Below are 13,826 nucleotides of genomic sequence, written 5' to 3'. Positions count from 1 at the left end.
CCGTGGCCTGCATAGAGCTAGTTGTTTAATATTTACCAGCACATCCCTGAAGCCAATGTGGAAAGTTCTTGTTCCCTAGGAAGACAGGCCAGAGGAGCAGCTCCCACCTTTTGCATTTTTTTCTTGTCTTTCTTATCCCTACACCACAGGCAGCAGGTGCCTTGGAAGACTCTGAAGATGTAGTCCTGTCTCCAGGACCATCCAACCACATGGCCTGTGTCACATACCCTCTCTGGGCCTTAGTTTTCTCATCTGTGACGTGAAAGGATTGGACCAGGTAACCGTCAAGTTTCCTTTCAGCTCTGAAAGTCCTCAATTTCATGGTTGCAGTTTATTTCCCACTTTCTCCTGGGGCCAATAAGGCTGCAGAGTCTGGACACAGAGATAGACCGAGCCAGATTCTGAGAAATGATGACAGAAGCAAAAATCTGCTGATGATTGTGGATTTCTCTACATCGCTCCTGAAAGTGGAAATGCCAGTCCATAAGGAAAATAGTTTGTTCTGAGCCTAAGCTCTTGGGACTGGCTGACATTTTTCTCTCTCCTCTAAATTGTCAGATACTCCCAAACACCTGATGTCCCTTCACTTTTCCTCAAATGATGAGATCTTGGAGTATGGCTCTCCTTAAAGCAGCACAGCTAGACAGAAATAAATCAGAATTGTGGTAGGCAGTTAGACATACATGAGCAGAGCAGGACAACAGTCAGATACAGAAGGTCACCAGAGCAGAAAGCCCTGGGTGCCTAGCAAGGGACAAAACTGGGAAAACAAGGACCTCTCCCTGAGCGTTACCTTTCCTTCCCTAGCATATCACTAGTCATATAGTTTAGACCCCCTGACCTTTCACATCACTGGCCATGCAGTTTGGACCCTCTCCTGACCTTTTTGACCTTGGCATGTTGCCAGTCTTGCAGGTTAGACATCCTTTAGAGGGAGAACAAACAAGGGGGCTAGAGAATAGCCCTTAAGCATTAAGCCCCGAGGCCCAGAAAAGCCGCAAAATCAGACAAGCTACACCATGGCTGACATTAGGACCAACTGCATTGACTAATGACCCCTTGCCCTGGCACCAACCAATCAGTACAGACCATGACCCTGAAGAGACACACCTGGAAAGCTGATGAATATTCTACAGGGATCTTCCCCTGGTACCCAGATAAATATCCTCAGGATGGAGGGCCCAGTGCCAGGGGGCACGCCCTAACCTTTCCCCACCCCCTTACTCCAGGCGCATTTTCTTTGCCTCTCTCTCCTAAGCTCCAAGAGCCCTTCTTTTGCCTCTGCAACTGGTTCCCTGAGCCCATTTCTTCTACAGCTGACTTCTTCTACCTCTGTGACTTTCTAAATAAACTTTCTCTTATAGTTTGAGTCTCAACTCTGAATTCTTTCTTAGCCAGAACTCAAGCACCGAGGTTGCTGAACCAAAGTCCCGTTTAATTCTCTGCTAAAACCTGGTGCTGTTTTCGTCCCCATTGCCAACAGACTCAGAAGTCATATGGGCTGAACTGAATTCAAATCCTTGTTTTATCATTTATATTTGTGTGGATTGAAGCTATATCGTTTTTATGAGCCTTTGTTTTTCCATCTGTCAAATGGGGATGATAATCCTTGCTTCATAGAGTCATATGGAGGATCAAAGGACATCTATAATAGCATAAACAATAAAAACATAAAATAAATTCTCAGAACAATCTTTAATACATAGTTGCTATTTAATGAATGATAGCCCCCTTCCTACTCCCTTTTAGGAAAGATTAAATTGTTCATCTGAGTGTTCCATGTTTGTCCAAAGATCATGCCAAAATTAAGCCCTGGGACCACAGCTTCTCTCACCAATGCTTAGCCCTGTCTAAGGCCACCAAATGCTTCTGGATCCTCGTCTGGGACTCCTTGGGTTATGAGGGGCCCCTCCCATAGCACCCCTTCTCACTGGGTAAAGGCTGCACTGGAAGAGTGTGATGCTGAGGGAAGGAAGGTTGGGGATGGTGATGAGGGGCTGTTTTCTCTGAGGTCCTGGTCTCACCTGCTGTCACCTCTGTCCCAGGGCCTTTGCTGCTCTTTGGTCATTAGCCCGGGCTTGTCTCTCTGCAAGTCACTGGAGCCAGAGAAGGGTGTCAGCTTCCTCTTCTCTCTGGCTCAGAAGCAGGCAGGAATCAGCAGTTTCCTCCTGACAAGCTCCCCTCTGGGCAATAGGAACCAGTCAGGACTCTGCCAGGGGGGTTAACCCTTTCCTTTCCTCTGCACTTCTCCTGATTGGTTGGAGCCATACGTAACAGAATTTTAGTGCCATAAAAACCTGGAGATTATCTAGTTCAACCTCTTCATTTTACAAAAGTGAAATAACAGCAAATAACTGGTTGTTATTATGATTAATATTAATAATTACAGCTGCAATTTATTGAATGCTTATTATGTGCCAGGTATTATGCTAAGCACTTTATATACATTTTTCTATTTGATCTTCATAAGAGCCATAAAACAGAGTGCTATTAGCTCTATTTTAAAGATGAAAAATTATAGTTTAGACCAGGTGCACAGCTTGTGCAAAGTCATACAGTTTTAAGAGGTAGAACTGATCTTTAACTATAAATCTGTTGGACTTCAAAGCCTATAGCCTTAACCAATATCCTATCATACCAAGCAAATGACAGTGGAACCAGAAGCATAGAAGAAAGAGGCATCTGCTTCCTTGCTTTAAGAAGTGTTTTTTGGTCCCAAGAGCAGGCACTTGCAGTTTCAGGTCCTCAGAAGGCAGCCATATGGGTCCCTTCATCTCAGACATTTCCCCAGGCTGCAGATCCAGAGTCAACAGCACTTTGCAGAGAAATCTGCCTTAACATTTTTCACGTGGCTTAACAGTTAGCTAATAATGGTACACCCCACAGGCCAGGCAGGGTTCAGATATGCTCATGTATTATCTCACTTGGTCACCCCATAAGGTAGGCATTATAATTCCCATTTCACAGATGGTAATGTAGAAATGAAAATGTTAAATTACTTCTGAAGCCAGAAAGCAGCACAGATGAAATTGGAACTGTGGTCTTTGTCTCTAAAGCCCAGACTATATTATACCATGAGATATTTCTCTCTCTTTCTCCACCCACCCCCAACTAGATTATGAAATATGTGAGAGTAGTGATCTTGTCTTTTCATGTTTGCATCTGGTACAGTGCTGGGCACATGGAAGATCTTCGATACTCTCTTTTTGAATAGATGGAGGAACAGGCTGGTGGCTGGTAACAAATAGAAGAGATGGATGAGTACACGGATGAAGGGGTGGGTAGGCAGGTGGATGACAGATGGGTGGATGGATACTGGGTGGGTGTGTCATGGTGACCACTTAGATGGCAGCAACTTGGCTCTCCGACAGGACAGTGCTCACCACCAATTTTCTTATCTCTGCTGTCCTCTGGTCTGGATCCTGAGTTCCCTTTCCTCTTCTCTTTTGCCTTTACCCAAACACCTGATTATGTTTCCCCAGTTTGTAATCTACCAGTCAACTTAACTCCCTTCCCTCTCTTCCTGCTTCCATATCAGCCAGCCTAATCAACACCCCAACTTGGCTTCACCGTGGCCTACAAGGCACTACATGGACACTGTCTGGTCCCTGTTGTCTCTGACTGGCCTCATCTCCTTCCTCTCCTTCTCCCACATGCTCCAATCCAGCTGCAGTTGCCTCCTTGCTGCTCCTCACACACACCAGGCATGCCCTGAAATCTTCGCACTTGCCACTCCCTCTCTATGAAATGTTTTTCCCAGGTCCCCACATGGCTCACTTCCTTACCTTCCTCAGTCTTTGTCCAAAGGCCACTTTCTCAATGAATCAACCCTGTCAGGTACTGCCTCTTCCCTTTCTCTGCTTTATTTTTCTCTGCAGCAATCATCACCATTCGAGAGGCTACATATTTTGTGTATTTATTTGTCTTGCTTCACTAATGAAAGCTCCATGAGAGTGGAGGGGCTTTGTTGTGTGGGTCACCGCTGAAGCGGCAGCGCCTGGTGTGGTGTAGACACTTGATGTACGTATGTTAAACCCTGAACAACACAGATCTGAACTATGCAGGTCTACTTACACATAGTTGTTTTCAATAAATACTGTAATTGTGTTTTCTCTTCCTTATGCTTTTCTTAGTAACATTTCTTTTCTCTAGCTTACTTTGTTGTAAGAATACAGTACGTAATAAATATAACATACAAAATAGATGTTAATTGACTGTTTATGTTAGGGGTAAGGCTTCTAGTCAACATCAGGCTATTAATTAAGTTTTGGGGGAGTCAAGAGTTATAAGTGGATTTTTGTCTACACAGGGGGTCAGCAACCTGACCCTCATTGTTCAAGGGTCCACTATATTTGGAATGACTCAGTGGATCCACAGACACACCCGAATGCCTGGTATATGTCAGGCTCTGTGTTACTGGTTACCGCCTGATAACGTGAACCTGAAAACCTCTCTTATATCTGGCCCTTGGTGGTCCAGGAACAGGGTGTGCAGTGGGGCACAAGACGGAGAGTTGGAGCCCGAACTCTAGAGCAGGAGTAGAGTGCAGCGAGCACCTCCTTACCGCCTTGGTGCACTGGACGTCCTTCCCCAGCAGCCAGTTGAGCTCCAGGTTGCCCTCGCCCTGGTAGCAGGACTGCAGGCGGTACTTGATCTGTAAGTTGATGGCTCGGATGGGGAAGGCACAGAGGGCAGAGTCGTCAGGTGGGTGGTGGTACTGCTTCTGCCCTTTGGAGAAGATGGCGAAGAGCACATCATCCTGGCTGCTGATATTGAAGGCCTGGGCCAGGGAGTCCCCGGGCTTGGCCAGGTAAGCAGCCTGCAGGAGGCGGTACTCCACCCCAGCCCGGGTGCAACCGAAAGGCAGGGACACATAGGAGTGGAACTTGGGGTCATCCTTGCAGAGCCTCACGATGCGCGAGGTGTAGAAGAGGTCTCCGGCCGAGTTGATGGCCACACCCTCGGGGGTCTCGGGCTGAACAGTGAGGAAGTAGACAAAGCCTCCGCTGGCAAAGCCATAGATGTAGAAGATGTCAAAGTGGGACACCAGAGCCAAGGTGTCCGAGGGGATCTTGATGAGGGAGGAGACAAAATCACTGTGCAGCTCATAGTCAAGCATGGCGGAAGACTCGGGGTCACGGGGCAGCTTCCTGCTGGACAAAGTGGGAAAGTAATCCTGCTTTCCATCCACGGCAGTGCCAATGAAGAGCTTGCCATCCTGCCCCTCAGAGCGCACAATCACCCCATACATTGTCCCCGTCTTATTAACGCTGGACAGGTAGTGTTCCTTCTTGTGGGACGGCTCCACCAGGATGAAGAGGTCATCCAGCCGCAGCAGCTTGCAGACTCCCTGGTAGAGGCTCCCACAGGCCAGCAGGCGGTTCTCAGGGTAGTCAATGATGAGCAGCTTGTTGACGTTGTTGGTGAGGGTGAGGACCTCACTGCAGGGCTGCACAATGAGGGGCGGGTAACAAGACTTGTTGTCCTCTTCCGGCCCAGTCTTGTGAGCCACCTGGATGGTCAGATTGCCTGTCAGCTTGTACACCCGGTTGATGGCCCCCACGTACACTGACCCTGTCCCTCGGTGGACGGTCAAGTGGTTGAATGTCCAGTCTCGGTTCTCAGAGTGGAAGGTGCTGAACTGAGGCATGCCGGCTGCCGGGTGGGCCAGCAGCACCCAGACCACTGAGAGCAAGACCACAGACCAGCTGTCAACCTCTGTGGCCCATGGCCAGGGCCTCCTCTGTTCCATGCTGAGAGGGGCAAAGACGAGGAGGCAGATCCGCTGAGTGCTCATCCACGCCGCCTTCCTGCGTTGGCCCTCACATGGTTCTGGAAAACACAAGGCAGGGAGGTCAGACGGAAAATAGTCCTGAGAGGAGCGAATTGAATTGCTTGACCCGGAGTCCCAGGCCTGGCTAGCTCTGTGAGTCTCTTCCTTCTGTATTTCAGTTTTTCTATTTTTAACACACTTTCTCCCTCTTGGAGTTGCTCAAGGAATCCTATTATCTATTTTGGTCTCCAGCTTTACACTGTAAATTCCCTCCTTTTACTTTACAAAGCATCTCTATTTCTGTCCTCTTAAAACATTGTTTTTCTCTCTCAGAGAGGTTAAAAGACTGTTTAAGTTCACCCTGCCAGTTGATCCCCTGATCGGGAGAGTAAGGCAAGTCTTTTCTACCCAGGAGTCACTTCTGTCCTCTCCCAGTCAAATGAAAATCTCCTGTTTTTTAAAACCACTCCCAGAGTCTGATATTTCAAATAAAATTCCTTTTTGTTTCAAAATTATATCCCCTCATGCAGCTGCGTTTCCTTACTTTCTCAAGCTCTGTCGTCCCCAGGAAAGGACTTCAGCCTCCCCCTCCCCAGAAAGAAGACTCACTGATGTCAGCCGTTACAGCTTGTTAGAAAAGAGACACGCTGTGGCCAATAGGGCTGCGATCCTCAGCCGTGCCATTCAGAGGCCTGAACAGCCCCAGGGAAATGGGTAGACACCTCCCACCCGCTCTTCCCTGGGGCAGGAGGATGCTAGTCTCCTCCCCGCTTCCCAGGGAGGAGGCTGCCAGGTCCTGGGGACATTGCTTCAACTTCTGCTTCTCTGCAGGTGGGACTAGCCTCCTTGCCAAGAGGGACTGGCCATCTGAGTCCAGCTTCAGCCACCTGGACACAGGTTCTGGGTTTAGAAAATGTGGGGAGAGGCAAGTTGAGGGTCTGTCTCATTCCGGCTACTGCTGGAGCCTAGTGATTTTTGAAGCTCCATGAAGTCTCCCCTCCCCCGTGACCCCCGCTGGCCTCATCCTGCTCTGCCCTGTCCAGCCTAGTCTCCTGCCCCGATTCCTTTGCTCCTCCCCCCCCCCCCCCCCCGCCCCACTTCAGATGCCCAGGCCCTACAGCTTTTCTGTTTTCCAAGGAAGCTGCCTAGAGGAGCAAAATGTGGCTCCTGCGGAGAGCTTCTGGTTTGCCAGGGCCAAGGGTGTGATAGAGGCGCCTGTCCCCTCCCTCTGAGAGCGCTGCTCCTGACTTGTGTGGAATGGGACAGTGGCAGCAGCAGGTAGCAGTAGCAGTAGCAGAAGGAGACTGAGAGCCGTCTCGCAGAAGAATCTTTTCTCTTTCAAGATAAATTGCCCGGCACCCTTCTCTGACAAGTCCAGACAGCTCTGGGCAGCGAGGCAACAGGGTGGACACACCCTGTCTAAGGATGGAGAGCTGGCTCCAAGGAAGCTTAGCAGGGCCCATCTCCTTCTCCCCTCCAGTCTGGCTGGACAGGGTTAGAACCAGAACAGACGCCACGTTGGGAATCCACACGGTTTTTGGCTCCGTATCTTTAGAAACTTCCCTTCCTCCACTTCAACCCTGAGTGCCAGAGGCAGGCCCCACCTGACCACTCCCCTCCAACCAGGCTGCACCGGGAGGTCTGAGGTGACTCAGAACCCCAGGCTTCCTTGGAAAGAGGAAGGCAACAGCACAGGGCCCCGGCTGACCTCAGGGACTCCAGCATGGCCCTTCCGGCCCCACGCCTGCATCCACCGCAGAGCCTCGACAGACAGACGGAGCTTTCGGTTTGAAACCAAGTTATTTTTAGCTATGTCCTGGGGCCGGTAGCAGGACGTGAATTCCTCATGAGGAGCTGCAAAGAGGAAATAACAGAATCTTTACATTCCCCAGCTGGACAGGCAACTACAAGAGACCATTCTGGGCATGTCCCTGGCTCAGCTGGTGGAGGACAGTATATTCCACAAGGAGCCACGAGGAGGAATATAATTGTCACCATGCTGTGCTGGGGTTCTGCCTTGTAGAAAGTGCGCTCTGAGACACTGGCACTGCATTTGTGGACAGCACACTCCTGTCTTCTCCACAACATATATGCATTTATATGTTTAGCCTGTGGCTACAGGAAGAAGGTCCTGGTAGCAGAGATAACATCAAAGGACATGATGTGAGGTTAAGATCAATCACCTCACCTCCCTACCCAACATCCCCCTGAGATTAGTTTGATCAGTAAGTGGCTTTGTTGTTAGGCAGAGTTTGGAAATACTCCAAATGTGGGACTGCGGGCGAGTCAAGTCTCATCTCCCTTTTTGGTAGAATGGGGATAACTGCAGTACCGACCTCTCTGGTTATCCCGAGACTCAGTGAGATAATGCAGGGAAACCTCTTAGCCTGGTGGCTGGCACATAGTGAATGCTCTAGCTTCTGCTAGTTACTATTTTCACTGATGCCTCCCCAGGAAACTGCACTTCAGGAATCCTGCCAGAGCTCTTGACTTTTCTTTTTGCTCATATTCTTCCTTTTCTTGGGAATGAATATTGTGGGAAGAGCTTTGATCCCCAGCTTGCCCTGACCCAGTGAAGGGGTTCAACTTGGGAAGCATGTGTCAAAGGAAAGAGAATAGATCTGAGGTGACCTTCCCTATCATGCTACTGCACAAGTCCCAACATAGTCTCTCTGCAACCTGCAGGGAACGTGGCAGAGGTTAAGGATCTTGAGAGTTGAGCTATGAATTGGAAAATTGCTCTAGTAGCTAGAAGGCATGAAGTCATGGGGCAGGAGGAAGAGTAAGGGACTTAGGAGACCTTGATTCAAATTCTGCCTCCGTCAACCATGAGTCATATGGCTTTAGACTAGGCTAGCATTTCCCTGAGCCTATTTCTTGATTTTAAAATAAAGGGTATTTGAATTAGCCAGTTTGTAAGAAATTCTTTCAGATGAAATAATACTTTGAGGCTTGCTTCCTTCAGCTTCTAAAGTCTGTGGCTGAGATAGATGCTGACATTCTTCCACCCTGCCTGGTTAGGTCAGGAATTCCCAACAGATCACTACAGTAGGGCTATTTGCCTCTTACTCCTCAATCAACATCCACTTTGAGACAGACAGCTTTTGGTGACCAGCCAAGCAAATTCATTCCGTGGGGCTCAAGGGCCACCCATCTGGGAGTAGCAGGCACTGGCAGAGTGGAGTCAAGAGGCAGCATGGTCTCCTGCAGTGCAGGGGTGGCAGGGAAGGCTCACACTCTATCTTAGGAGTGTGGCTTTCACAAGGACAATTGACTTCAACGGCGAGTTGAGAGTTTCTGCCTTTCCATGCCAAGGCTGACGTAACTAAGTAGCTGTTCCAAAGCAGGGCCCAGCTAGCAAGGATCAAGTCTCCTATCTGAGTTCAGAGAAACACCCTTCTTTGCACATCTGATGAGAAGCTGGGTAGTGCAATGGTTAAATGCTTTGACTCTGAACTTAGATGCTTAGATAGCTGTGTGAAATTGGTCAAGGTCCTTAACCACGCTGTGACGCTATCTATCTACATAAAGTGGGATTAGTACAAGCATCTGCCTTATAGGATTATTATGGAGAAGTCACTTAATACATATAAAGCACTTAAAACAATGCCTGGCCCATTTTAAGTGTTTACCATGCATAGTCTTTACTAGTAGTAATTTATTTGTCAATATGTCTTGCTCTTCATTTCCATCCATTCCATGATCTGTCTTAGAATGAATTATCCATCCTCAATTTGCTAGAAGCCAGTGAACAAATGCCTATGACCTTGCACACCTATCATTTTCTCCTAATTCTGATTTTCTGCTGGTGTCAGCCACAGGAGTTTCCATTTAAAGATGCCTCTGTTTTTCTGCCACTTCTCCTCTCTCTGTCTAGTTTGTGAAGTCACTTTGTCACATGCTTTCTCAAGAGCCAAAGCTTGCCTAGTCACCATTCTCTTACCAGCTTCCCTCTCCCTCACCCCAAGGCCCAAACTAGGACATGGGGCTCTGGGACGCTGGCCCTATCAGAGGAGCCTCCCAGGACATCTTACTCCAAGCTCTTCCGATGCCAAGCGGAGGCCACACTTGTCTGTTTGGGAAGCAGTGTCACTAAATATTTTATTTGGAGGGCATGGTGACACCATCTCCTGATCAGGATTCAGGAGGCAGGTGTGGGTGACAGCGAGTGGAGGCATCTAATACCTTCCTGATCAGCTGCTGTGGGCGTCAGTGGCAAAGGAGGGAGGAAATGACAATCAGGCATTTCCAGTTCAGCTCAGTGCAGGATTCTCTCCACCCTGCTGATCTGCTCTATAGCGTTCTTCAGGAGATCCCGGCACTTATGCTTTCACTTGGCCTTTCTTATTGCGAAAGGAGCTGGTAGGAAGAGGAGTTAGAGTCGGGATATGATTTGGCCAACTGAGTCAAAGTTGATGATAGTAGATGGCACAACCTTGGACCCACCTGTAGCTCCACCATCAGCACTATCTCCATTCTGTCCTGGCCATCACCACCTTCATCACCATCACCATCGCCAGCAACATCCTGGCTAGGATATTTTTCATAACAACAACAGTAACAGGAACCTATTATGAGTGCACCTAGCAAGTGGCTCACATGGCCAGGATCCCAAGGAGCCAGACGGTGACAGAGAAAAAGCAGGCATGGTGGTGAGGACCATGGAAGGGGTGAGCAGCTGCACTAGAAATTCTCCCCACTCTCCTCCCTCTCCCAGGGCAGCGGGAAGTCCAACCTCTCCTGCAGCTCTCCTTTCCAATTAGCAGCGTCGTTAAAGCAGCAATTCAGGGCCAGTGCTGAGATTATAAGATTACTCCAATTCATGACCTATTTTTAGATGAAGAAACAAAAACCTATGGGAAGGAAACAAATTGTCCAAGCTAACCCAAAATGAGTCAGGGACAGGCTGCAATGGGAACTCTGCGTAGAGTCTGGTGCTTCCTTAGTCACAGGTAAAAGGATCCTGACAGTCAGTGATGTTCTGCCTCAAGGCTGCCTGCTGGGGGAGAAGAAGGTGCCTTGGGAGGCGGTGGCCCTGCGATGGGCAGAAGTGAGCCTGGCTCCAGGACTGGGTAGGGAAGTGGTGCACGGGGCGAACCTAAAGAGGTGCATGCAGAACTAAGGCGCAGAGGGAGGGAAAGAGACGCTCTCCATTGGCTCTCCCTCTGTGTTGGGGAGAATGACCCCCTGTGACGTACTCTAGGCCCAGGCAGAAATCACACACAGGAATGAAATACATGCTGTGACTGGGGAGCTATGGTGTCCTGTGCCTCATCCCTTGGGTTATAGGCAACCTCACAGACAGGTCAGATGGAGGCTAAGCACAGGAAGCCTCTTCTCCCCAAAGAGTTAGAACTGCAGCAGAAGGGACTAAAGTTAGATATTAAGGGGGATGTCCTGGAGAGGATCCCTGGGGCATACTGCCAAGCAGATTATGGAATTTTCCAACAGAGAATGTTCCTGACAGGTGTCTGGGAGTAAGTTTACCCAAAGGCAGAGGACTGGTCCCAATGACTTCAGAAGGCTTATGTTGCTTTAAGATGCCTATGAGGATAAAATGTCTAAATGAGAGATTATGGGGCCCCAGCTTGTCCCCTGGTGGGTGGAATGACCCTGAAGGACCTGACATAATGTCATTTGCGTGGTTGTACATGCAAACATTCCAAGCGTCACTGTCTAACACCGACCTCGGAGGTAGTCCAGGCACGTTGGTAGCACAAGGTGAGCGAGAGGGCAAACGGAACGCAGAGGCCCTGGGGAATGCCGGCAGCTGAAAGGCCTCAATTAGAGTGAAAGGAGTTATCTGGTATTTAAATAATTATTAGATTGAAGGAATAATCATGGGTTTGAGCTGATTTTTTCCCCACTGTCACCCTGATGGCGTCTATAATATTATTATTCAAATGCCCACGATGCTCACTGAGAAGAGACCATGAGAGAGAGGAGAGAGTGGGGGAGAGGGGTGGGGAGCGGGGAGAGGGAGAGAGACTCATTTAATCTCCATGTGACAGGGCTGCAGGAGGTACGATTAGTCTTTTTCTTATTTCAGCTGTCACTCATGCACAGACACCGAAGATTGTTATTAGCGTATTTTATGCACACGATTTAAAGGGAAGAGAGGGTGGGCTGGGGAGAGGAGAATTTCCTACAGAAAATAACAGGAACCAAAGGAACAGTTTAGATGTCACTGCTATACCAACTGCGTTTGCTTCATTAATCGAATGTCATTTTCCCCCCAGACTCTGTGCTGTTATGTGAAGCCGAGTGGCTGCACCTTGCCCCAGAGGGAGGGAGAAGGAAGATGAGAGGAGGCAGAAGAAAACGGGCTGCCTCTGTGCCCCCCTGGCACCCTTCTCCTGAGAAGGGGAGCCAGATGAGACTGTGGACCCCCAGCACATGTCAACACAACTCTTGGTGACCATTTCTATCCCGTCGCCTTCTTTCACCGTGAGAAGAGAGATCCCCTGCTTATCTCTACATGCAATCCCTTTTACAGGTGGGTAAACCAGACCCTCTCTCCAAGGAGAAAGGGAAAAAAGGAAACTCAGAGAGGCCTAACAGTCCAGCTCCACAGTGAGGGAAGAGGTCACGTTCCAGGTGGCAAAGCAGTGAGGACAGTGTGGTTGGAGCTGCGTGTGGCTCTCTGCTCTGGAAACCAGCCCTTGAACCCACACAGGCCCAGGACAGCGACGGACTCTACTTCTCAGACACACAGTGGGCAGACATGGGGTGACATGCAGGGGCTGAGAGCTGGCAAGAAAGGCAGGATAGCAAGTGTTATGGGTTCAAATGTGTTCCCCCAATTCATAAGTGGAAGTCCTGACCTCCAGGGCCTCAGAGTACGACTGTTTTGGAGATATGGGTTTAAAGAGGGAATCAAGTGAAAATGAAGTCATTAGGGTGGGCCGTAACCCAAATGACTTGTCCTTATAAAAAAGGAAATTTGCACACAGAAATAGACAGTCACAGAGGGAAAAAGATGCAAAGAGACACAGGGAGAGGATGGCCACTTACAAGCCCAGGAGAGAGGTCTGGGATGGACCCTTCCTCCCTAGCCCTTGGGCAGAGCCACCCCTGCCGATACCTTGACTTCTTGCCTGCAGAACTGTGAGACAATACATTTCTCTTATTTAAGCCACCCGTCGGTGGTACTTTGTTACAGCAGCCCTAGAGATTAATAGGGCATGGAGGAGTAACATTCTCTAGCATCTTGGCTCAAGGATTGCTCTTTTAGAGAAAAGAGGTGTGTGCGCAGGCACGTCTAAGCACGCCTGCTTGTGCCGAGGGGGTGGGCATGAGCCAGCCCGGGGCCCAGACACTTAGAGAGGTAGATGTCTCACTGTCTCTGTGAGAACCAGGGCAGCATGCAGACTTCCTCCTCCACCAGCCGAGGACCTTGGCCCGAGGACCTGCTTGCTTTGCCTCTCCTGCCTTTATCCCTCTGGGATTAGGATTTGGGCATTTTCCCACAGAGTGGTTCTTGCCTTTTCGCCTCCCCTGTCCTGTTCTTCTGCTCCTGCCTAGAAGAGTCCATGTGTCACTTCCCAGACCCAAGAACCATATGGATATTTTGGGACTCCCATAGAGCAATGTCCCTTTAGTTCCACCCCAGCTACTGCTCCCGCCTTCCTGGGACTACAGCCTTTTCATGCTGGGGAGGCTTTTCTGTTACTTTTTTTTTTTCTTCCAGATCTCCCATTGGGCTCTGATCGAGCTCTGGAAGCCACACCGGCTCTCACAGGGCCTTAGCAAAACATCCAGTGTTTGTCCTTTCCCCTCACAGGCTGTAAAAGTTTTGAGTTGTCTCCTTGAGTTATGAAGGGTTCCAAAGACACGCACTCACTTGAGGGGTGGTGCAGGGGAGGGGGCACTGGCCGGTTGGCTTTGCAAAGTCAAAACAAGATTCATTACCCTGGGGCCAAGAGCAGGGAGATACATGCCTGACCCTGCAGACCTGCCCATATGTCATGGGCCTGTCAGAAATCTCCCAGAATTCCCTTTATTATCTAAAGGTCGCCACCCGGGCAGTGCTGAGAGAGCCCAGGGTATAAAC

At 49.3% G+C, this 13,826-nt stretch overlaps 1 protein-coding gene across 4 annotated transcripts in view; it reads right to left on the bottom strand.

The window, feature by feature from the left end:
* Positions 1–13,826, bottom strand: part of PLXNA2 (plexin A2) — a 210,439-nt gene that overhangs the window by 179,936 nt on the left and 16,677 nt on the right. For 3 of the 4 annotated variants that reach the window (XM_045838401.1, XM_045838403.1, XM_045838404.1), the window contains exon 2: positions 4,565–5,832. In XM_045838401.1, the coding sequence (XP_045694357.1) occupies positions 4,565–5,797 (1,233 nt within the window). In that variant the 5' untranslated portion in view covers positions 5,798–5,832. Of the gene's footprint in view, positions 1–4,564; positions 5,833–7,481; positions 7,628–13,826 lie in introns of all 4 variants that reach the window. The other variant, XM_045838402.1, reaches the window with a different exon arrangement.

The sequence above is a fragment of the Phyllostomus hastatus genome, unplaced genomic scaffold, assembly GCF_019186645.2.
Source record: "Phyllostomus hastatus isolate PE091 unplaced genomic scaffold, TTU_PhHast_1.1 phas_contig_283, whole genome shotgun sequence".
NCBI classification, from domain to species: domain Eukaryota; kingdom Metazoa; phylum Chordata; class Mammalia; order Chiroptera; family Phyllostomidae; genus Phyllostomus; species Phyllostomus hastatus.
This window is presented reverse-complemented; position numbering and strand designations above follow the sequence as displayed.